Consider the following 25,776-nt stretch of genomic DNA (forward strand, 5'->3'; position numbering starts at 1 on the left):
TCCCATTCAAAGCCGATTTCATGGGTGAAAATAAATAAAAATCTGACGGTACCACTCTTTCCACAAATTTCCACTCTTTTAGCTTTCTCTGTCAAAATTCATTGATGCAATCAAAAAAACGCAAAACAATACCCTTGGCATGTATATATATATATATATATATATATATATATATATATATATATATATATATATATATATATATATATATATATATATATATATATATATATATATATATATATATACGTATGTATATATATACATATATATTTATATATATATTTATATGTCAATTGTTATCTTGCTCTACAATCTTCATTTTATCTGTTTATTCTTCAATTTATCTGTCAATTGTTATCTTGCTCTACAATCTTCATCTTTTCTCTTTCAGTAACTTCCAACTTTAATTAGTGGCTGCTTGCAGCCTTGTTGGAAGCGAAGATGTTTAAAAAAAAAAAAAAAAAAAAAAAAATATATATATATATATATATATATATATATATATATATATATATATATATATGTTTGTATGTATGTATGTATGTATGTAGTATATGCGCTCGGTTGACTTATTTTAAATCTTATAACAACTCTCTTTCAAACTTTTCAAATTCATTAGTCTTGATAAATAAAGCTAGACTTATGGTTTTTTGCGCATAGTGACAAATTGAGAACAGTTTTGCTAGGGAAGTGGTGAGTTTGGGAACAGTTTTGTGAAGGAAATGGTGAGCTTTGAGAACTCTCTTTTAAGGAATTTAGTGAAGTTTGAACTCTTTGTCTCTTGTTTATGAAGCGTGTTAGCAATTTTTTTTCATCATTTTTGATTCAATAAAAATATTGCTAATACTATTTTCTTTTTCTTAATTTAGAATTAACAATGAAGATATTAACCTTGACAATTTGTCACTTTCAACATCTCCGTTAAACAAAAAGTAGGTCTTTTTTTTGATAATAAAAATATTTGATGAAAGTTTATATTGACAGAAAGTATAGGAGACAGATTGACAAAATGAGAAGTTTATATTGACAAAAAGCATAATAGTCAGATTGACAAAATGATGCGTAATAATACTTGGAATAATGTTGTTGATGATTCAACTTTCAATATTTTAATTCTATATATGACTTTTAAAGTTTAATGTGTAGTTTTTTTTAATGGTCTGTTGAGCACTGAACAACTCTAAAATCTTAACAAAATATTTTTTCTTATTTTATAGTCTGATGTAAATTCTCTAAGTAAAACTAAATTTTGTGTAGTGTTAAGGGAATGTCTACACATTGCAGTAATTATACTTAACATGTAAATGGTAATTGTGCAATGGTACGTTCAGTCTTTTAATAAACCATCACACCCAAAACATCATTTTGAAATATTTAAAAAGTAAAAATTAATAGTTATTATGATTGAATATAGTATATAGATTTTATTATTTATTTATTTTTTGCATTAATTATAATTAATAAATATTTTATTCTCCACATATTTTATTATAACTTTTTTATGCTTAACATAGGAAAGTTAACATTACTATGTTAAGATAGGAAAGTTAAGATAGGAAAGTCTTAGCAGCTAAAACAAATATCAACTTATTTAACAAAATAAATTAAATAACAGCTTAAACATTAAACTAAAATTTAAAGTAAAAAAAGTATGATAAAAACATTGCACTAAAATTTAAAGTAAAAAAAGTATGATGAAAACATTGCAATAAAGTTTAGAGTAAAAAAAGTACTATGAAAACATTGCACTAAAATTTAAAGTAAAAAAAGTATGATGAAAACATTGCAATAAAGTTTAGAGTAAAAAAAGTATTATGAAAACATTGCACTAAAATTTAAAGTAAAAAAAGTATGATGAAAACATTGCACTAAAATTTAAATTTATGATAAAAACAGGAAAAAGTTTTATTAACTTTTGAAAAAATAACATTGCAATGCTTGTTATGAGTGAATAAATTTTTTGTTTTAATAAAGCATTTGTTTTTATAAACTTTATTCTTACTATGTTGTGTTTTTTTGTTTGTTTGTTTAGTTGTTAAACTTAACTAACTTGATAAAACAAATAATTCTAATAACTAAATAATGAAATCAGTCTGTATAGCATATACTTTTTTATATTTTTTTATACTCGCTGACACTTTTAGGAATTAAGGTTGACAGTTGTAAGGTTGGCAGTTGTAAGGTTGACAGTTGTAAGGTTGGACAATTGTATGCCAGTAAAGCAAAAATAGGTTGATTTTTGTGTTGGCATTGCCAAATAACAACTTGGATTAGGAAGGCTGCATGTGATGTCAAGTTTTTTGTTTGACCGTAAATGTAACATATCTTGCTATTAAATTGTGAATAAAGGGTTCTGCACTTTAACACTTAGGCTGATCATTCTTTTGCTCTCAAAGAATTTTTCTGTTAAAGTTAAAAAACCAAATATGTAATGAATTTTAAGTAGTTTCTTTTTATGAAAATAATTCTATACTAAAATTAACTATAACACACTTTAGGCAACTCAGATCTTAGTACCCATTCTATGGGCTGCTGGTTATCAATAGATTGGGTATTAGTACTTGATTTTATTAAAAAAACATTTTTTTTTATATTAAAACACAAAAGTTTAATGAAATTTGAGTTTTTGAAATTGAAAAATGCTCGCTATACAACAAAGAGAAAATGTTTTGTTTTTTTGAATTATAAATTATGCAGTTTTCTTTTTTTTTAAACTTTACCTGCTATGCAATATAGTTGTGCATGTAACATGATGTTTAGAGAACCTACTTAAAATGTAAAACCCACTTTAAATGTGTTAAATTAATTACTATATATGTCATGAATAGTTTAATTTTTAACTTTTATGCATGCTTAAGTAACTTTGTAGTTTTTCTGTTTGTTTTTTCAATCATACCAATTTTTTAGATACAAAACATAATAGTTTAAGTAAAAAAGACTTGTAATTGTTAGAAAAGTTTTGAAAGTTGTCTTAATTTATATATGCATATCTTTACACATCTGCAAAATTAAATTAACCCCAGTTAAGTAAATTAAGTAAATCAACTTTTTAAAGAATCATATTTAAGTACAGTATTAAGTTATATCTATAATATATTGGAATAACACACACATAACGCTTCATTACCAAGTGCATTATTATAATAATATAAATTATATTGAGTTAAATAGTTAATGCTTGTGTTTTGGTTAGAAGTAGATGGATAGGTTATGATGTTAATTTTAGTTTTTGAATTTGGGTTTTCAGAGAATTATGTTCCTGGACAGTTCTAAAATTTCTTTCAGACTCTTTCAGACAGTCCGAGTAATAGTCTCTATATATTTTTTCCTCTAGAATATTTTTTACATTAAGTTTCATTATTATATATATTTTTTTCTCAATGAAATTTGTAATTTTGATTTAATATACTAGTTTGGTTACAAAAATGATAAACACTTCTGTAAAAGAACATCTTTTTGGTAACAATATGTCATCTACAGAATCTGACATTTTGGATGAACATGTAAGTTAATAAATTGGTCATTTATTTGAATTAAAAAACTGTGATGAAGTTTATTTTAACTAGATGAAGTTTCTTTACACTAGCTGAAATTTCTTTTCATAATAATTAAAAACATCATAGCATATACAACAATGTTATTAACATTCTAAACTCCTTATTAGCAATATGTTGAAAAGAGACCTTGAAGTTGAAAAAAATAACTTTTGACTTATTTGCAGAGGCAAAACTGTTAGAACTCAAAGTATTCTTTCTTTAAAAAGATTTTTTATCAGTAAAAAGAACTTCTAAAATAAATTTCTAAAGAAATGGAATAAAACAACATTAAAAATAGAAAATGAGTAAATTAAAGAAAGGGTTTGAAAAAATATATATCCAAATTATAATTTTATAGCTTGAGAAATTAATTATGCAAGAGAATTAACAACTAATGAAAAAAAAATTGCTAAAGATGCTTTAAAAAAAAATTTGGTTTTTTTTAGCATGCAAGAAATAAATTTTTTATAAAAAATGTTTTGGCAAAAGAAAAAAAAAATTTCATTTTTACCAATAATATAACTAGTCTTATATATTTTATTATATTTTTGTTCAACTGAATGGATTTAAATACTCTAGACAGGAACCGTTTTCTTAATTTTTGGGATTGTGCATAAATTGACTGGTTTTTTATAATCTTCAATTACAAGTTTTTTATTTAAAAAAGGTTAACGAAGCATTAAAGTTTGTATTCATATTATATATTTTTAGCTTACTCCACTTACATTACCTCAACATGATAGATTAGGTAATCTTTTTTTATATAAACCATGATAAATTAGGTTTTCTTTCTATTTAAAAACTTTTTAGTCATGTTTTAAAAATTTTTCAGTCATTTTGAATTTTTTAGGTGATTCAGATATTGATGTAGATAATTCAAATGAGTATGGGAAAGTTAAAAAATCAAAGGTTCTTTTGTTCATTTTTTAAGTTTGTATGCAAAATGATTTTGGCGCTTTATTGTTATATTTCAAATCAAATGTATTAATTTAAATCTTTCAGATAAACTTAATTTTAAAAACTTCGTTGTTATATTTCAAATTAAATGTTTTACTTTAATTCTTTCAGAAAAACTTAGTTTCAAAAACTCTATCTTCACCATACAAGCTTACAGAGGTGAGGATTTTGTTATGTTATAAGGGGGAGAGGGGGTCTCTGATTTTGTTAGGCAACAATTGTTTCTTTTTTATTTTTTAGTTGTAAATCAATAAAATTCTTTCTATTACTTAATGAGTGTCTACCCAAATGTAAACCCTCGGTTGATGTATGTACACTCCACTGCAACTAAAGTAAGTAGATGAATGTAGACTCCACAACGCTTATGGCTGTATTAGTTAATGATATAACCTTAGATTGATGTAGTCGAGTGATATAGCCAAAGCCACAGTTGTAGCTGTAGCTGCAGTCTATGGCTATATCATGGATGAAAAAAAATACCTTCAGTATAATTACTAAATAAAGATTAATATTGATATTTTTATTATTAAACAAAGATTATAAATAATATGCATAGATTATATACTCTGAAATAAAACATAAAATATTTCGTGAATAAAAAATCCATCTTCAAGATTTGAACTTGCCCTAACACTTTCTTTATTGTCAATTTCAAGCCAAGCATTCTACTACATAGGATTTACCTTCTTGCATCCGTTAATCTATTATCTAATTGTAATCATTTTTTTCATCTTTTTCACAAAAACAACTCTAGAGAACAAACAGTTTTTTTTATTGCAAAAAATCAATGTAATAGCCATTCTTCTTTTTAGCCGTTTCTCTTTTTTTTCTCAACAGTTAAATTAGTTCAACAAGTTAAATCATTGTCAGACAAATCACTCTGTCTTCTATTGCCATTTCTCAATTAAATTCTTTAATGGATTGTGGTTCAAAACTATTTAATAAGTCTAAAGTCTAAGAACTTATCTTGATCTCATCATCAACTAATAACATACTCTAACTATCAATATGTATTTCAATCTTCTCATTCTATGGCTGAATTGCAAACTGCTATGACTGTAACATTTTAGGTAACTTTTGTCTATGGAATACTGTTACTCTTTTGTATGGAATACTGTTGTCATATTTGAGCTAGTCCTTTTAATGATACTCTTTCTCTTCTAGACAAGGTCCAAAAATGCATTGTAAATTCATTTTTCAAAATATATACTTATTTTATAATATCTTTTTTAACAATTATCATTAAAATAATTGCAAAAAATGGTAAAAATTTATTTTTTTTAATCAAAGTTGTTGAGTCAGCAAAATAAAAAAGTTTAAATACAATTATTTATTGTAATTCAATTTTTTTATTTTACTGTAAACACCAAGTTTATGAAGTCATTATTTTTCTTTTTTTTTTTTATTGCAAACTATTAGCTCACAAAAATGTCTCAAAAAACATATATCTACATATAATACATGTATATATATATATATATATATATATATATATATATATATATATATATATATATATATATATATATATATATATATATACACATATATATATATATATATATATATATATATATATATATATATATGTATTTATATATGTATTCATATATATAAATATACGTATTTGCGTATATATATTCATATATATATACACATATATACATATATACACATATATACATATATATACATATATATACACATATATCTATATCTATATAGATATTATATAGATATATAGATATAGATATATGTGTATATATATGTATATATGTGTATATATATGTATATATGTGTATATATATTATATTATAAGAATATTAATTTAAAATTTTTTTTTGGTGTTTTTTAAGGTTCTTATAAATAATTTTAGAAATCTCTCACAGACAATGATTTAATGTATATTGCAGAGAGGACCAACTCACCTTTGGAACCAGTGAGCTTTATTTTTGTTTTTTATACTTTTAAATATGTTTTAATATATTTTATGTATTTAAAAAATATTTGTAATTAGTAATTTGTGTTAGTTAGTAAATAGTAGTTAATTGAATATTTTATGTTATTAAGTATATTTAAAACAAAATTTAATTATTATTTGATTTCCATTCTTTATACTTGTTGTGTCTTTCTGATTTTTTTGTCAAGTGTTGTGTCTGTGTTTAACAGTATTGTGTCTTCATGACTTTTGTTAAGTGCTGTGTCTGCGTTTTACAGTGTTGTGTCTTCCTGACTTTTTTGTTAAGTGTTGTGTCTGTGTTTTGCAGTGTTGTATCTTCATTGAAGTCGATCTTGTGTTTCTTTAATTGCTTAGACTTTTTTGCCTCATTATCTTGCTTTAGTTTCTTGAGCACCTCAGATATACTTCAACTCAATGTTAACTCTTATTATTATTTTTTTTTGTGCTGTAAAACATTTTTCAAGTTGCCTTAAAGTCTTTCAGTGAAGTGTTACAATATTTAATATGTTTAAGCAGGATTCACTGGTGTTGTTAAATATTTTAAGTTAGCGAATTGTTGGAGTTTAATGTTGACTGATGTTATATGATGATATAGATTGATGAAACAGGCTGGGATCAGGATGATGAAGCAGGTTTGATGAAGATGTTGAAGTAGGCTAAGATGGTACTTGTAATGTTTGAGCAATTCGTAATTTTGATTGATCAACTTTTTTATTATCAATTTGAAACAAGTGCACAGTGGGCCAGAGGTGGGCAAAACCCTTCAAAACCTTTATATTTGAGTAATTTTTTTTTGTTAATGTAATCTAGAAACCCCCAGCACTCCAAACCTGATATATTTTTTTCCCTTCTGTGATATTTGAGCTTAGTATATCAATTTTACTAAAAAAATGGCTATATTTTATTTTTCAAATATTGGTCAAAATGTAAAAAATCATATAAAAATGAAATATGAGGGCAGCAAGACAATTTTTAAACATTAAAATTTCTTAACAGTTTATATAAGTTTATACATTTACATTTTTTAAACATTGACATCATTTATTAAAATAAAAAGAAGAAATATGAAAATTTATTTTTTATGCTTGCTTTTTTTTAAAGCGTTTTTCAATTAAACCTCTTAAAATGTGCAACATTTTTTTTAACACTTACCTTTAAACAAGCAGAAAAACACTAGGTTGCTCTAGGCTGCACTTGTGATCTACTTTAAATTACACTCTCATATATAGATAAAAATTTACAATCAAATTTTCTGAGCTCAGCTGCGCGCAGTAGGTGCTAGGCTTTTTACTTCATATGATATCCAATAGTAGATTTTGCTTTAGAACTAAATTTTTTTTAAATCTTTTTTAAATAGCACTCTTTATGTTATTGCAAAAAGTTATGGGGCATTTTATTAAGGAGAAGGGAACAAATAAGGGTTTGGAGACTGGGAACTAATAAGCCCCAAAACTTCATCCCCTCCTCACAAGTTGATAAAATATTTTTGTACTATTCTCAACTAGACTTATATAAAATTTATTACTCCCTCAAATTAAGGGGGGTTTAAACTTTATATGGTCGTAATTTTTGAATGCTGAGAGATAATACTATGAAACTTAAAATTTATCAATGAATATAAGTCTAGTTGAAAATTGTACAAGCAGTATTTTATCAGCTTGTTGTCCTCACGTTTGGGGTAAGGGTGGGTGTGTTAGTGTCTGGGAAGGGAAGAGATAACGAAATTTTGGAGCTTATTTGTTCCCAGCCTCCAATCATCACAATTATTTGCAAAGCATCATTATTTGACATAAGTATAAACATACAAATATATTCGGAGTTTGCTCCATGTCTGGAAGTTAGCTAAAACACCAAAAAATGTTGGATCCGTCACTGAAGAGAATATTTATTATTTATATATATGTATGCAATAAGTTTTTATTTTTTGTAAAAAAAAGAGTTAAGTTTAGTTAATAGTTGTTTACGAGAAAAAAAGTTTTTCAATTTCTAGTTGAGTTAAAAGCAAGAAAACTACATCATCTTGTACTTTTAGTTTTAATATTGTCCAAATAACTTTTCTAAAGTTTCATTTAAAAAATTGTACTTTAAATGTGTCAAATGTGTTTTGTTCATTTCAATAACGCCCAAAAAATGGAAAAATATTCATACACCCTAATATTAATGTTTTAGACTAAAACAACAGAGATCACTGTACAATGAAATTCTCCAGGCCTCAAACAAATAATGATCTTATGATAAAAATGCTTTGCAGCTACGTTACTAAGGTGTCCAAAATAAAGAGGAGTCAGGGAAAAGTCAAAGACTCCAATCAACCTGAGAAAGCCAAGAGGCTCTTGATGTACTAATGTATGATATATGTCATCAAATTAGATTCTTCTATATATATATAAAAAATAAATGTTTATAAAGTTCAATTTTATTGAATGTTATTTGTTTATATTTACAATATCAAAGAAGTTAAGTACATAAAAGTAATAAAAATCAAAAAAATGTCAACCACATCTACCTGTGCGGTCATAACCACTCCTAGAGATCAAATATGACCAGATTTGATTTTCTTTATATTAATTACCTATATTTAGACATACAACATGTACCATCTGATTGAAAAACCATCGGGATTTTCTTGGACCACCCTTGACCACTCCTAAAATAATCCTTTATCGCAATTATTTTATATTTAGACATACAACGTGTCCCATCTAATTGAAAAACATCAAGGCATCTCAGGACCATCCTTGACTACCACTAAAAATTGAATTAATTTGATTGCCGGTATGAACACTTTAGTGAGCCTTTGAATAAATTGTTTCTCTTCCAGCCAACCCGACTTGGATTTTGTAAATAGGGTTTATTTAGATAACTTGGTCACAGTTGTTTGCAAGTTTAAGCGTTTCCATGCATTGCGACAAAAACAAAGATAGCAAATAAATTTAATTATATAATTAAAAAAGTGATGTAGAAAGTAAAGCCCATAAAGTAGAGATGAACAAACCAACATATGGGTGTATATAAACATATTTGCATTACATAGATGTATTCATATAAAGACAATATATAATTGTTCATTAAAATTGTACTAATATATTTTACAAACAGATAGCAATTTATATTTTCACTTTTCTCTTTAAAAAAAAACAAAAAAATATACGAAAATCAGTCTTTTTAATGTCAACTTGAAACTTTTTTTTTTAGCTTTGTATTATCCAATTTGTATTATCCAATGAAATGTAAATTATTAATTTAAATTTATATAAATTTCCTATTTTGCTAGTTTTGCTATCTTTGTTTTTGAAATTTAGTTTTTTCCGCTAAGTATTGTAATGCCTAATATAATAAAACTTGCAAACGACCATGACCAAATTGTCTTAAAAAAAACTTATGCGTGGACACAGGAGACAAAAAATGGCACGTGTGTAATTAATTTTTTCATTGTTACCAACCAAGTTTAAAGGATGTTTAGCACCAAGCCTGCAAATTACATGCTGTTTACCTGAAATCACCTGAAATCCAATTTTTTTAAGTTTCAACAAATTGCAGGAAGTGTTATTGTTGATATTTGCTACATGAAATTGTTTTTAAATTGTACCAAAATAACTCGCCATTTTATCCTCGGTACAAGAAGAAGCCCTAAGAGTCGAAATATTGTCTGGTACTTAGGTGCCTAATTTATGACTTCATCGTTTCGTGAAACCTTGATACCATTCTCATCCTGGTATACCATTTGGAGATACTAAATAACCCCTAACTATAATATCTGACATCTGCAAACATTCTGCCGCATCACCAATCAGCTAAACTGATAAGTACTGAAGCAAGAACAGATTTAAACACTGTAATTAGTATGATAGTTGTGCATCTCCCATGTGATTAGACTTTGTTGTGTACACGCTTGTGAAGAGTTGTCTTAGTAAGGTATGCCTCTGTTGTATGGCTCTGAAGCTTTACTAAGTAATATTTTTACCTTTTTTGATTTGTTCTACTGCAAGTTGCAATTGCTCTTCAGTGTAAGTTGTTTTGGTTTTACTAGTACGAGTCGTTTTTGTTTTAAAAATTTTTAGATATATAACAAAGGCATATTTATTTATATTTTAATTAATAATTATTAATTATTTTAGCCGCACTCATTTTAATGCATAAGTGTGAGCAATTAGTTTGTTTACTCTTCCCCAAAAAGGGTTTATTTAATTGATATTTATTAGTTAATTTAGCTGTGCTCATCTTACTTAAGTGTGAGTAATTAGCATGTTTACCCTTCCCCTGAAAAACATCTCGGTTTTTCACTCATAACTTTTTTTCCAGAACTAGCAAATTCAATTTTGATAAGAAAATCTTGATCGTCATAAAAATTTCTACAAAATTTTTTAGTTTATTAAAATTTAATTTTAGTTTTGAGAGTTTTGAAGTTGATTTTTTTGAAAATAATTTTTTTTTTTTTACACCTTTAGGTAAAACACAAAATTCTCTACGATTCAGTGCCTATTATTATGATTTTTTGTTTTAGCTTTTAATAAATGCAAAAGAAACAAAGGGTTGTTTAAAAAATATAAAATTTCTCAGCTGAAACTTTAGATATTATCTTTATGATGAAATTTTATTTTTAGAGCACTAAACTAAAATGAAATCTAAACTAACACTAAAGTATATATTATTGTTCTTAAATCACTAAAAACATGTTTTCATTATAAAAATTCAAAATTTTTATAATGAATTCAAATAAAAGAAAGAAAAAATTCTGAGCATTCTGTAAGGTTCGAAACCTTACAGAATGCTCAGAATTCTTTTTGAAATACTCTGCAATGTCCCATTACAAGATTTTAAAAGGTTCCATATTACTCAAGGAAGGTCCTGTTTATTCTATCTGTTCAAGAGCATTTAGGGAGATAATTAAACATTCAGCAACTTTCCATTTTTTTAGTTTAATAATTAAAATATTTTTTTATCTAATATAATTTTATAGTATTTTTTAAACTGAATAAAACTGACAAAAAATAAGCACTACTAGTATACTCGTACTTCGGCACTGGAGAGGAAGTTTTTTTCTCCAGTGTCAAAGTACGAGTATACTCAAAAGGATTTTCGAGTATTTCATCTCATAGTCAAGTCATTGTGGTGACTAGTAATGTAGCTTATTTGATACATAAAGAATAGTGTTTCAATTTTTTGAATTTTTTACACAATATACTAATTAATGTGTTTTATAAATAAGTAATTTCACTTTTATAAATGAATAATTTTTAAATTTATCTATCGCATAATAGTTCAACATATATTCAAGATAATAATATATGTTCAAGATATTCTGCAATTGAAGCAGCGCATATATGGAAGATTGTGGGGATAGTGAAGATGATGATATTAAAGATTCAGATTCATTTTTTGCTTATACTACTATGTCTTTGAGTTTGACTGCGTCAGAATCAGATTCTGAAGATAATTACACTGAAGAAAGTGGCGTCGATCAGTTAACAGAAGTTCATCTAGCAGCCTCTGCAGAAGATTTTTTAAAGCTGCTGAAAAGAGCTAGAACAACAGGTGGTCTTGCTTATAGACAAAATCAAAATAAAACTCAACAAGTAGATCTTATAAAAAATATTTTGAAAACAACTTCTGAAACAAATCCATCCAGAAATTTAAATCAATGGAAAGATGAGCCGAATATTGTAAAGCAAATTCAATTTACTGCCAATCCTGGTTTAAAGATTAACATGGAGAGCAACCACTGAAATTCTTTAGACTATTTCTTACAGAAGACCTATAGTAGTTGACAATATTCACGTTTTAAAGATTGGAAACCTATAAATTCAGAAGATATTCTGCAGTTCCTTGGAGTTCTTCTATATATGGCATGTGTCAAACTGCCACCCTTAGAACACTACAGGTCTAAGAAAAGTCTCTATAGATTTCCCTTATTTTCTAGAATAATGCCACAAAATAAATTTTAACTAATGTTACCGTTCTGGCATTTTATTAACAATGAAGGTTTGGGTAGTGGGCGCTTGTGTAAAACTATTTTACTTCTTGATCACTTAAATAATACAATGGACAACGTTTACTGTCCTAACAAAAATATATCAATTGATGAATCAATGAAACCAATGAAATTGTTGCTTTTTCTATATCTTAATATTTACTTTTGCTTAACTAATCTATGTGATGCGCAATAATATTGGCTTTAATATTGTATGTAGTAGTGTATGTATATATATATTTTATTTAAGTTTGCCTTTATTTTTCTTTTTTATATTTTTCTGCAAAAAATTTTTTCTCTCATTCTACCTTTTGAACTTATGAGATTAAAATTTTTTTTTTTCTCTCTTTTTTTTTTTTTTTAATTTTTCTTAGCCTTACTCCTTTATATTTTTGTTCTGATTTAAACTTTTTTAATATTATTGTTCCTATTTCTTCTTTTTATGTTACTTGAATTAATGTAGTTTATTTTCTTTATTACTTCCTTATTTTAATATTTTTTTATTTTATTTGTTTACTTTATTTATTTATTATTTTATTATGTCACTCCATTGACTAGTTTTTAACTATATGAGTGACACCGAACGTAACTTTATAAATTATAATTAAATTTGTAATTTTTGGTTTTATGGTTAAATAAATGGAAAAAAAAATGATGCTTTGAAATGAACATCTTATATTCAAGCAGTATGTGAAAAATAAAAGATATAAGTATGATATCAAGTTCTATGAGCTTTGTGAATGGAATGGTATTGTACTAAAAGTTAAAATCTACTCTAGTGAGGCAAATCTTGATAAGAATTTGTTGGCTCAAACAGCAGCTGTTGTTTTAGATTTAATGGAAAAATTTTGGGGAAAAGGTTATTTCCTTTACACCAATAACTTCTACAATTCCTTTGAATTAACAAAGCACATAGATAGGGCGGATCAAATGGTATCATGTTATGATTGCCTAAGAAAGACAATTAGATGATATAAAAAAGTAGCTCTTCATCTCTTTGATATTTTTGTGTTTAATGCTTACTGTCTAAGCAGCAAATATAGATTAGATAAAAAAATTTCCTTGCTTAAGTTCAGAAAATTAGTTGTTATGGATTTATTGGGTGAACGTTTAAATAAAATTGTTCGTCGAATCATCAATAACAGCTTCCACAACTTGCCTTTAATATCATCAACTGAAAAGAAAAAACTGCCAATAAAAACATGTCAAGTCTGCTCTAAAACAAAGCATAAAAAAACAAGATATTAATGTGGTAGTTGTGAAAATAGACTTCCATTATGTATTGGGAAATATTTCAGTATGTATCATTCAAAAAAATAGGTTTACACTTTAATTTTCATAAAATAAAATTAAAACAAAATCAATACTATACTTTTATCTCTTTTATATTCAAGTTTTGATTCAAGTTATTGCAATGATTTTTTATTTACTTTTCAAGGATCTTTAAGCTTTAAAAATCGTAAATCTAGGTATAAAGTTTTTATATTGTGGTAATAAAATTTTTGAAAATGTTTTTTTCTTAATTATGAAAAATGTAAGGTATTAATTTAAAATATATGCTTTAAATATGTAAAAAAAGTTTAAGGAAACCAAGTTGGATGAACTTGACATAACAAATAAAGAGCTTTTGCACTTTCTGAAGTTCAAAGCCAAAAAATTAATATACAAGTTGGAGATTTGCTGATTCACATAAAGGAAAGAATAGCACATTGAAACAACAACGGCGCAATAGCTAGAGTTCTGGCTCAGAAATTCTAAGCTTGGTGACTAGAAACATCAATGCATATGAAAGTATTTGAAACTTTGACTTTCTTTTGTTTTACCAGTATCTTGGACCCTTTTCTAGAAACTAATGGTTTACATGGCTCTTACAATCATTAAATCAATGGGAAAATAATCATTACTTTCAAAAACTCAATGTTTTTGTTCGAAATCTTCTATTCACAAATCACGCAGCAGAGAGAGAAGTTGCAATCATCACAAACTGTGCAAAGTTCCTCACACATAAATGACAATGGATTTTGTAGCTAGTAGAACTACATTGAAGATTGTGTGGTGATTTTAAGTAAGAAAAAATAAAGGCAATTGAACTTCTTTTTCTCCTGAAAATACTTGTCAAAATAAAAACATTATATTAGGAATTTACTTGGACAGTATAATTGTAACATTACTTTATTTTATATTACAGAAAATTCGGAAATTTGTATTTAAAAAAAAAGCTGTTTTTTAATTTTTTAATTTTTTCTAAATAATGATTTGTTTAATAAAAGTTCTTCAGAATGCACAGTGGAACAAATTCAAGTTTTTTGTGCCAAAATTATTTTTGTAGTTTTTTTTATTAGAATAGCTATATTTATATATAAAATGCATAAATAAAGTAATAAACATGTAATTATATAATATAAAAAAAAATATTAAAAAAATTAATTTTACATAATCAAATGTTTGGAGGATATTGGAGGATAATTTATCTGATACCTAATAGTAAAGGTTAGTAGCAAAAAAAATATCGAAATCTCAATTAATATACTGTTTTTGACAGGGTTATTGAATGAGAAGTTTTTTTTTCAAAAGTTCTGTTCTAATAGTTTAATTAAATTTTAACAAGTGGCCTAATTTTTTTGGGAAATTATAAACACATGCCATTTTTTATCTTTTTAAAAATAAACATTAAATACTATTCATAATAATAATTACAAAAAAAAAAAAAAAAAAATTGTCTTGACAGCCACCAATGTGGTCACATGTGGCCAATTTTTATCACTTTTTAAGTTTAATTCACTTGTGATAAATTTGACTAGTGACAACTTTCTTATCATATCAAATTAACTGTGATGTAAACAATATGTTTAAAAAAAAGTTGTATTAACAACCACAATGTATTAAAATTTAATATACAAGATAACTTAACCAATAAATAATCAACAATTTCAAAAATTTTTTAAAAATCTTTTGGATCAATGATTTATAAGTTATCAAGTTGTAGTTTCAAATCACAATAAAATGACATTCAAATTCAAACATACTTAATATCACTTTCACAAAAACTTAATCAGTTTATTACTCTATGTTCTGACTCACTAAGCAAAAGATTGTCAAATATTATAGAAGCCTTACTATACCATATACTAATATATGGTATAGTGAGGCTACCATACCATATACTAGTATATGGTATAATGCATACTAACAACAGCCAATAATGAGCCTACTAACTCAAAACAACATGTATTAAGCATACACACTGCTAAATACAAGTATCAAATCTGCCAAATAAAAACAAATATAATTTTACTAGTAATTTCTCCTCTGCCCCTTTAGTCCTGCATAAGTCTGCTGCATAGAACTGCTCTAATGGTATATCAATCTATACTCGTCAGAAAAAGTTGATGGCTAAAGATTTAATCCTTATGCAAATTTTAGTTTCAATCTATTTATTTATTTATTGATACCATTTAATAAGATAACCATTCTAAATTGTGATTTAAAACAGTTTAAATTATGATTTGCCTTTTAGCAAAATAGGTGTATCTTCTATAATCATTATTATTTAGCAAAAAACATTATTATTTGTGTCTTTCCTAATCATTGTTGTTTAGAAAAACATTTGTGTCTGCTGTTATCATTATTATTTAGCAAAACAGTTGTGTCTTTTGTAATCATTATTATCTAGCAAAACAGTTGTGTCTTTTGTAATGATTGTTGTTTAGAAAAACAGTTGTGTCTTTTGTAATCATTATTATTTAGCAAAACAGTTGTGTCTTTTGTAATCATTATTATCTAGCAAAACAGTTGTGTCTTTTGTAATCATTATTATTTAGCAAAACAGTTGTGTCTTTTGTAATCATAATCTAGCAAATCAGTTGTGTCTTTCGTAATCATTGTTGTTTAGAAAAATAGTTGTGTCTTTTGTAATCATTATTATTTAGCAAAACAGTTGTGTCTTCTGTAATCATTATTATTTAGCAAAACAGTTGTGCCTTCTGTAATCATTGTTTAGCAAAACAGTTGTGTTTTCTGTAATCATTATTATATATATTACTATAAATAATAAAATAAGAAAAGATAAAATAAAATAAAATTATATGCAAATAAATACAAGTCAACAAAGTTTATTTATTGATTTGGTGTTTTTTTAGCTTACTACAACAAGGGCACCTCCCCCACAAAACCGTAGAAAAATGTCAAGGTATTACAATTAATTTGATACATATTAAAAAATTTCATTAAATAAAAAAAGAGAATGAAATGAAAAATCTTTTTAAATGATTTTAGAAGTACTTCAGTGGGGCATAAAAAACAACTGCAACCTCCAAATGTAAGTACATTCTGAAATTTATATACACATTTTTTCTAATATAAAAAATATATATATCTAATTTTTGATTGCATAATTTAAAAATGAGAGCTGTTAAAATGTTTTATTTTATACAAACTATTGTTATGCTTTATAATAAGTTTCATTTGAATGCAGGTTGTTTTTTTTTTTAGCTATCTGCTCCATCCTTAGATATTTACAAATTGAGCTTTGAAGGTATTTGTTATTTCAGTTTTTATTTTAATTACAAATTTGATTTTAAAAATTATTTTAGATTTTTATTACGATGTGGTATAAGATTATAAAATTAGAGTGAAATATTTTTTGGATTTTATTAGGGTGTGGTATTAGGCTATAAAATGTGAAATATTTTTTGGGTTTTATTAGGGCACGATATAAAGTTATGAAATTAGAGTGAAATATTTTTGGGAAAGATTTCAAGCTTGTCCATTTAAAAAAAAATTTTTTTTTAAAAGAAAAAAAAGAAAATACTCAAAATATATAATTTTCTGAAAAAATTACTCAGAAATTGTTTCATGCTTTGGAAAACAACTTAATTAAATCAGTTACTGACCATGATGCCAATCTACAACATAGACTTGAAATTGTTTTCTAAATAATTTAACAAAAAATGGAATAAAGCAAAGAAACTTTTTTATATTGTATATTACTTAGTATCCAACTTATAATGAAGTAAGGAAAAAAATTTATGCATACTTCATTGTGGAATACAAACTACTGATTATTCAGCCTCAGTTGATTTACAGAGCCCAATTGACCATACTACATGCAAGTTGTTAAAAATACTCAATAAATCTGTCAACACTCACCTAAAACGGTTCACAGGAGCAATTTATGGCTCTTGCAAAAATATATTTTTTTCTCTCAAAAGTATAATTATCATTGTGACTAAAATGAAAAACACAAAGTCATTTTTATTTAAAAAAAAAATTAATTGCATAATAAACTGCAATGCAGTTTTTTATGCAATTAATTTTTAAATAATGATAACAGCAGCTTTAAAAAGGTACAGTTGTTGCAAAACAAAACAAAGTTTAAAAATTGTGCCAATTTAAATGCAAATGTTTTTGATTAAATTGGACTAACTGATAAATATAAATTTTTTACGCTCTAATTTATATTGATAAAATATAAAATTATTTAATTGATAAAAAATAAAATTATTACACTACAAATTATTGCAAAATAGTTTTTATTTTATGTAATGAAATATATATTTTATATATTAATTATTTTAATATATTGTTCACTTTTATCGTGGAATTTTTGATTGTTGTAATAATTCTTAAAACCCCTGCCTTCTATTATAAAATGGCTGCCTTTTATTATAATAAGAAAATATAGAACATTTTTTACAAGCAATAAAAAACCTTTATAGCTGTTTGTCAAATTTTTTATCAAATAAGTAATGTTGTTAATAAATAAATAGCTAGTGTGAAAACCCAAAGACTATACTCATCTAAAGAATTTTTTTCACGGCACAATAAATGACGCTTGTTACGTATATATTCTTGTAACATTAACATTACAAACATATGCTTGTAACTAGTATAAAATCAAATTTTGTAATCCATAAGCCATTTTTCAGAGGAGCATGGCTCACCATGTTTGTTTTAGGAGAGCCTTTCTCTTGCACTAATTTACTCCTGCTGAGGCCTTTAAAGCCATCCTATATGCTTTACTGCCATCCAGTACGATTTCGATATGTAAATGAAAGTGCTGAGATTATTACACAAGAATATATTTTCTTCAACAACAGTAATTTAAAACAAACGATTCTTAATTCCTTTATTATCAAACATAAGTTAGAATGCACAATGATTCATGGAAAAGTGGCTACTATAGCTTTGTCTTTAAGTAATTCTTATCAAGTATGAAGTATTTATGGACTGATCCCTTCAAATATGAACAATCTAAATGTTGCTTTTTCAAAAATCTCTAATACAGTATCCACTGAGCTTGGATTGAGCACATTACATGCATGTATTAGGTGGTTTGAATGCTGCTATCATATAAGTTATAGAATTGAATTACTTAGATAAAAATCTCATGAAACGTTTCTATGTAATTCTTTGTGTTTTATTGTGCAAAAATCAAATTAACACCGATGAGCTTGAAGAATATATCAAAGAAACAGCAGAGCTCTACATTTCTCTGCACCCATGGTTTCCAATGCCTCAAATTGTACATAAAATTCTAATTCATAGTTCTTAATTTGTAAGAGATAAACCAGTACCGTATCTACAGTAGTAGGTCTTTTTCTGAAGAAGCTCAGTAATGTCTAAATAAAGGTGTTAAAATTTATTGAGAACACTATACAAGAAAATATTCTAGAAAAGTCACTATTGAGGATGTTACGCAAACTTGTTGTGCAGTTCAGATCCACTTATTAGCTCTATAAGAAGGAGCTCATACTGTATACTGTGTGTTTTAAAGAATTTGAACTTAATGAGCTTGTATTAAACTTTTTATTGTAACTTTTTTTAATATCAATACCAATATATTAATTGTTTATTGTAATTCCTTTTTCTCTTTCCTTTGACGCTTTTGTAATTTTTTTCCAGTTTTTTTTTTCTCAAATTTTCTCCGAGTTCATCATCTAAGTTTATTCTACCATTAAAGAGTTGATTCCAAGACTTTAAGTTGATTACATTATTGGAGAGTTTATTCCAAGATTCTATGTTAAATCCATCATGTATTGGAGATATTATCTTTATGGTTTTGGGTAAATAAAATAAAAACCCTTTAATGTTTCTATTTAATAATTGTTTTTATTTAATTGTTTAATAAAATAAAAACACTTTAATGTTTTTATTTAATTATTGTTTTTATTTAATTGTTTAATAAAATAATAAACACTTAAATGTTTTTATTTAATTATTGTTTTTATTTAATTATATAATAAAATAATAAACACTTTAATGTTTTTATTTAATTATTGTTTTTATTTAATTATTTAATAAAATAATAAACACTTTAATGTTTTTATTTAATTATTGTTTTTATTAAATTGTTTAATAAAATAATAAACACTTAAATGTTTTTATTTAATTATTGTTTTTATTAAATTGTTTAATAAAATAATAAACACTTTAATGTTTTTATTTTATCTCAATTAATTACCTTTTTATTAATAACTATTGATTGATGAAACCAAATAAATAATATTCAAACCAAAATAATAATCAAACATAATAATATTCATACCAAAATAATAAAACTCAAGCAAAGTTATTCAAAATAATAAAATACCAAAATAATAAAACTCAAGCAAAGTTATTCAAACATACTTTCTGTCGTTGGTGTGTATGATGAAACATTATAGACTACTAATTGAAAATGTGTTTAATTCCCAATTTCTCACTTTTCTAGTGAAAGTCATTGTTTCCATCAACATTGGAGTGTTATTTATATAGTTTTTTACTTGCTATATAGTTAACTTGCTGTCAGAAAATCAATGCCGTTTTCGATCCTCTTAATCTATGGCTGACTTGCTAACTGCTGTGACTGACAGATTTTATTGTGCATTAGATGGAGGCGGAGAGGCTAGGGCTATTGCTCTTGACATATCTAAGGTTTTTGGCAAAGTTTGGTATGCTGGTTTTCTCCATAAGCTTGTTTTATATGGTGTATTTGGGAAAGTTTTTGAGATAACCAAATCATTTCTTTCTAACTGCTTTATTAATCTCTGAAGGCCAACATTCTTCTTTATTTCCAGTAACTTCGAGGGCACCTCAAGGTTCTATCCTTGGTCCTATATTGTTTCTTATCTGCATTAATGATCATCCTGACAACATTACATCTAAAGTAGCTCTTTTTGCTGATGACTCAACTTTATACTCCTGTCTTGACAAAAAGTCTTCTCTTTTTGATTGCTTAGAGTACACTGCCCATCTTAAATCTGATCTCACTTCTGTAACTGGTTGGGGTTCACAGTGGCTTGTAAATTTTAACTCCAACTAAACTAAGTTTACTGCAAACTATCGTAGTACTGTCGATATTCCTATAATAATAAGTGGCAACCCTCTCACTGAGTCCTATTCTTTACGTCTTCGATTATCATTTGTATCCATTCTCTACTTCTACAAATCTCTTATTCGTCCCTGTATGGAATACTGTTGTTATTTTTGGGCTGGTTCTTCTAATGATGCTCTTTCTCTTCTAGACAAGGTCCAAAAATGCATTGTAAACGTAGTTGGACCTGGTCTATCTGCCAAGCTTGATCCTCTTTCCCATCGTCATAAAGTTGCATCTCTTTCTCTTTTCTACAATTACTATTATGGCCACTGCTCAAAGGAGCTTTTGTCCCTAGTTACATCAACCAAAATTCATTTTTGCTTAACTCATTAGACACGCAAAGTCTCATTCTTTTACTGTCCCTTCATGCTCCAAAAGCTTTTATTTGTCTAGCTTTTTTCCCCCTCCCCTCCCCCCACTTCAATCCTTTGGAACTTTCTCCCATCTTCATATTTTTCTGACTCATACAACCTTCAACTTTTTAAGTCTTCTATCAACCATTTCTTTGCTCTAGAACTCTATACTTTTTTTCTAGTAACTCCCAACTTAATAGTGGTTGCTTACAGTCTTGCTGGGAGTGAATCAGAATAAAAAACGAAAACAAAAAAAAGTTGTATTTTTTAAAAATTTTTTGCTTTAATTATGCTGAACAAATGAGTTGTGAATTGCAAAATGGAGTTATAATGAATTTAAGTGTTACACATTAACTTAAATGTTACCTTAAGATGAAGTTGAGGTGAAGAAATGGATTAATTTACTTTCTATATAAAAATTTCATTATTGAGACATTTTAATTTTTATGTGACAAACATTACCCTGAAAATACTAAAAATGGCTGGTAGTACTCAACCAATTTGTGCACATAAGATTTTATTCTTTTGGAGCCCAAAGAATAAAGAAGTGGTAGTATAAAGCATGTTTTATGCTGTAACTTTTTTATTTTTTATGTTCATGCATTTTTTATTTTTTTATGTTCATGCATGTTTTTTTTGTTTTTTTTGAATGAAAACATTTTTAATAATAAATGTATTCACTACAGCACAAAAACAGGTTTTTGATGTAAATATTGGGTTGTCAGATCTTTTTGCTTATGTATAAACATAAAAAATAATTTTATTACATGTTGTTGTTTGCCCTTCTTAACTTCAACTACTCAATGTGTAACATCTTTTTAGCCTATTTAGTTAAGAAGTAGCAGTAGTAATAATGATAAAAATCAAATAGTCTTCAATAATTTTTTTAACTATTACAAAATATGAAATCAGAACATGTACCCAAACAAGTTTAATTTTACCCACAATTGTTTCCAGGCTGGTTGTTGTCTGCAACTTGAACTCAACTTGTATTACACCAATTGGATCCTTGTTATCCTGGTTCATGTTCTGGTTATTGCTTGGCCGATAGTTTCTTTTTTTTTGTAATGGCAAATGCGAACAATTTCCTCATGGTTTGTTGTGATTACTTCAAAAAACATTTTTACAAGATCTTCATCACTTCTATTTTTATATTCTTTAAGCCCTACAACTACTATATTCGACTCTCTCTTTTCTAATTTTTATTTCAGTTGTAAGTGTTTTACTTTGCTATATCAATATAAAAATGATTTGCTGTTGTTGTTGGTTTAATGGTTACTCCATTGATTTGGTCTCTAAGATCATTGATCTCTTTGTCATGCTGCAGTTTGATTTGCATTATGATCACCATTAACATAATTTTAATTGTTTCAACAACTTTATTTTTGTAAATTTCGTGCATCAAAAATAGTAACCATCAAAACAAATGCAAAATGCATTTGTTTTGATGGTTACTATTTTTGCTTCATATTTATGGATTTTGAAGTAAGTTTGCAATTCTATACCCCTATATCTCAATATATTTAATATTAGTTTATTAACTAATACTAAATGCATTGATGTTATCTTATTAACACAAATTCTTTGTAAAGATTAGTTGTGTTTTTTTCGGTCTGACATATATATATATATATATATATATATATATATATATATATATATATATATATATATATATATATATATATATATATATATATATATATATATATATATATATATATATATATATATATATATATATATATAAACATAAACTATATCTAATATTTTTTGGCGAAACATAAACTATATCTAATATTTTTTGGCGAAACATAAACTATATCTAATATTTTTTGGCGAAACATAAACTATATCTAATATTTTTTGGCGAAACATAAACTATATCTAATATTTTTTGGCGAAACATAAACTATATCTAATATTTTTTGGCGAAACATAAACTATATCTAATATTTTTTTGCCAAACATAAACTTTATCTAATATTTTTTGGCGAAACATAAACTATATCTAATATTTTTTGGCGAAACATAAACTATATCTAATATTTTTTGGCGAAACATAAACTATATCTAATATTTTTTGGCGAAACATAAACTATATCTAATATTTTTTGGCGAAACATAAACTATATCTAATATTTTTTGGCGAAACATAAACTATATCTAATATTTTTTGGCGAAACATAAACTATATCTAATATTTTTTGGCGAAACATAAACTATATCTAATATTTTTGCGAAACATAAACTATATCTAATATTTTTTCACTTATTTAGGTTACTTTTATTTTGCCGGTGGATAAAAAAACCTCTTTTTCATAAATTATTGAAGTCAATACTTTTTTATCATTTTAGAACAAAATAAAAAACTATTGTATATCTTTGCTCATTAAAATCAGAGGTATAGAATTATTATTTAAAATTTTTGTATGTAATGTACAAAAATTTTAAGTAATAGTTTTATATCTCTGATTAGAGATATAAAATTATTAAGATAAATAATAATTTAATATTTTAAATAATAAATCTCATAGATAAGAATGTTTTCTCTTCTAATTTTTTTAATTTCAAATTCAATCTTTTCATATATTTTTTTTGTAGCTTTTTACCGTCAATGTAAAGGTCATTGCAATTAATTTTTAAACAAATTTAAAATAATCAATTGTGTGTTGGCAAATTTTTTTCTTTCTATTATTATACAATCATCAAAAATCAGTCCATCTTAATAGAGGCAAATAAAACTATATTAAAAATAACACTTTCAGTAGCACTTCATTTTTCAGTAGCACTTCACAACACAATTTCTTTTATCATTCATATTAAGTATTCAATTTTTTATTATTTTATAAAATTTGTTTTGATATTTAAAAAATAAATTCAACATTAAATTACATGGATATTATCAAACTTATATATATATATATATATATATATATATATATATATATATATAGAGAGAGAGAGAGAGAGAGAGAGAGAGAGAGAGAGAGAGAGAGAGAGAGAGAGAGAGAGAGAGAGAGAGAGAGAGAGAGAGAGAGAGAGAGAGAGAGAGAGAGAGAGAGAACTTCAAATATATTTGATCTTTTTATTGTTGTTGCACTATTTTAAACCTGACTTATTAAGATTTTCCAATCCAATTTTATATTATTTACTATTATCTCCTATGCACAGTGAACCAGATTAACCTAAAAATGGCAAAAAGTCCGAAAAAAAAAGTGGAAGTTTTACAATTTTTAGACTTCAAATGTTAAAGTAAACTACTTTTTGGCCTAAAATCAACTTTAAATAATTTTACAGATATTATTATTATGTAATTTTAAAGGGATATATGTGTAAAAAGTTAAATTTATCACCATAAAATTATGAAAATTTAAGGTATGGTTATCTTGTAAGCAACCTTATTTTCCACCTCCATACAAAACTTTATTATTATTTTTGTTAAAGTAATGAGTGCTTAGATATTTAAAATTTATTTACTTTTTTTTTTTTAGATTTAAAAAACAAGTTTTTTTTAATTTTTCTTTTAAAAATTAAAATTTTAGTACACAAGTTTAAACATAAGTGCCAGCCAAAAAAAAGTTCCACGTTGTTCCATGTTCAATTTTAATGAAATAAAACCACTAAACTATAGCCAAGTAAACTCTGCAATATTTGCTGCAACCTCCTGCTCCTTAAGGAGATATTTTAAATTGATTCATGCATAGTTTTGTCAAATGCAACACCGCACTTCCCTTTCCAATTTAAAAATAGTATTTGGACGCTTGTGTTATAATATACAATCTAGTATTTACCTTTTATTTTGAAAATAAAAGAAGTCTAATCATAATATTATTTGGAAAAAAAAAATTAAGCTTTAAAAGTGGAATGAAAAGGTTGGATTTATTTTTAAAAATTTGCAAATCTGAAACAAATAACGAAGCACTTGAAATACTTATTGAATTTATCAAAAAATCCGAAATAATTCCTAAAGATAAACTTGGTGAACTAAATAGAATTGTACAGATTTTTATTTTGAAAGTGAAAAATAAGCGTAAAAAATATTTTAGAAATTATGAAAAGTTTTTAAAGTACGAAAATAATTGGCTCGGAAAAAATCTCATTAATTATAGTGTGTCTTTTCATCCTAGACCTGGAAGACCAATTAAGGAATGGGGAGATCTTTGTGAAAGAAGTAAAAGAGCAAATATTGCAGATTTAGCTAATGAACACCATGTAGCTCTATCTCTTGCTGCATCAAAGAGTGCTAAATCAGCAGAAGAAAACGATTCAGCTTATATTTTGAAAAGAACTTCTAAATGTGTTGATGTAGCTCAGATGAGAAGAAGTATTGATTCCTTGACTCCAACAACTATGAAACTAGAGGAGGCTCTTGCTCTGAAACGCAAACTGACTTAAGTGATTCACAATACCAAATGTTGAGAAATTCAGCTCTTTCTCACAAAAAGTATATCCTATAAAAATATATCCTAGTCTTAATAAGCTTGGGGAAGAAAAGCTGAAATGTTATCCTGAAGGTATTCAATTTAATGAAATGTCAGAAAAATGCTCATTACAAAGTATGCTAAATCATACAGTTACTAGGATTATAGATATGATTGATTTAAAGGAAAGTTGTAAAGTTGAGATGAATGGAATTT

At 25.9% G+C, this 25,776-nt stretch overlaps 1 protein-coding gene across 1 annotated transcript in view; it reads left to right on the plus strand.

Annotated features, from left to right (window-relative positions):
- The window catches only part of LOC136071956 (protein FAM13A-like), a 182,882-nt gene that overhangs the window by 46,642 nt on the left and 110,464 nt on the right, over window positions 1–25,776 (plus strand). The window contains exons 8-16 of the mRNA XM_065797910.1: window positions 873–935; window positions 3,416–3,506; window positions 4,251–4,287; window positions 4,390–4,448; window positions 4,608–4,655; window positions 6,373–6,435; window positions 16,567–16,616; window positions 16,703–16,745; window positions 16,919–16,961. Of these exons, the coding sequence (XP_065653982.1) occupies window positions 873–935; window positions 3,416–3,506; window positions 4,251–4,287; window positions 4,390–4,448; window positions 4,608–4,655; window positions 6,373–6,435; window positions 16,567–16,616; window positions 16,703–16,745; window positions 16,919–16,961 (497 nt within the window). The remainder of the gene's footprint in view (window positions 1–872; window positions 936–3,415; window positions 3,507–4,250; window positions 4,288–4,389; window positions 4,449–4,607; window positions 4,656–6,372; window positions 6,436–16,566; window positions 16,617–16,702; window positions 16,746–16,918; window positions 16,962–25,776) is intronic.

This window comes from Hydra vulgaris, chromosome 05, assembly GCF_038396675.1.
Source record: "Hydra vulgaris chromosome 05, alternate assembly HydraT2T_AEP".
NCBI lineage: Eukaryota > Metazoa > Cnidaria > Hydrozoa > Anthoathecata > Hydridae > Hydra > Hydra vulgaris.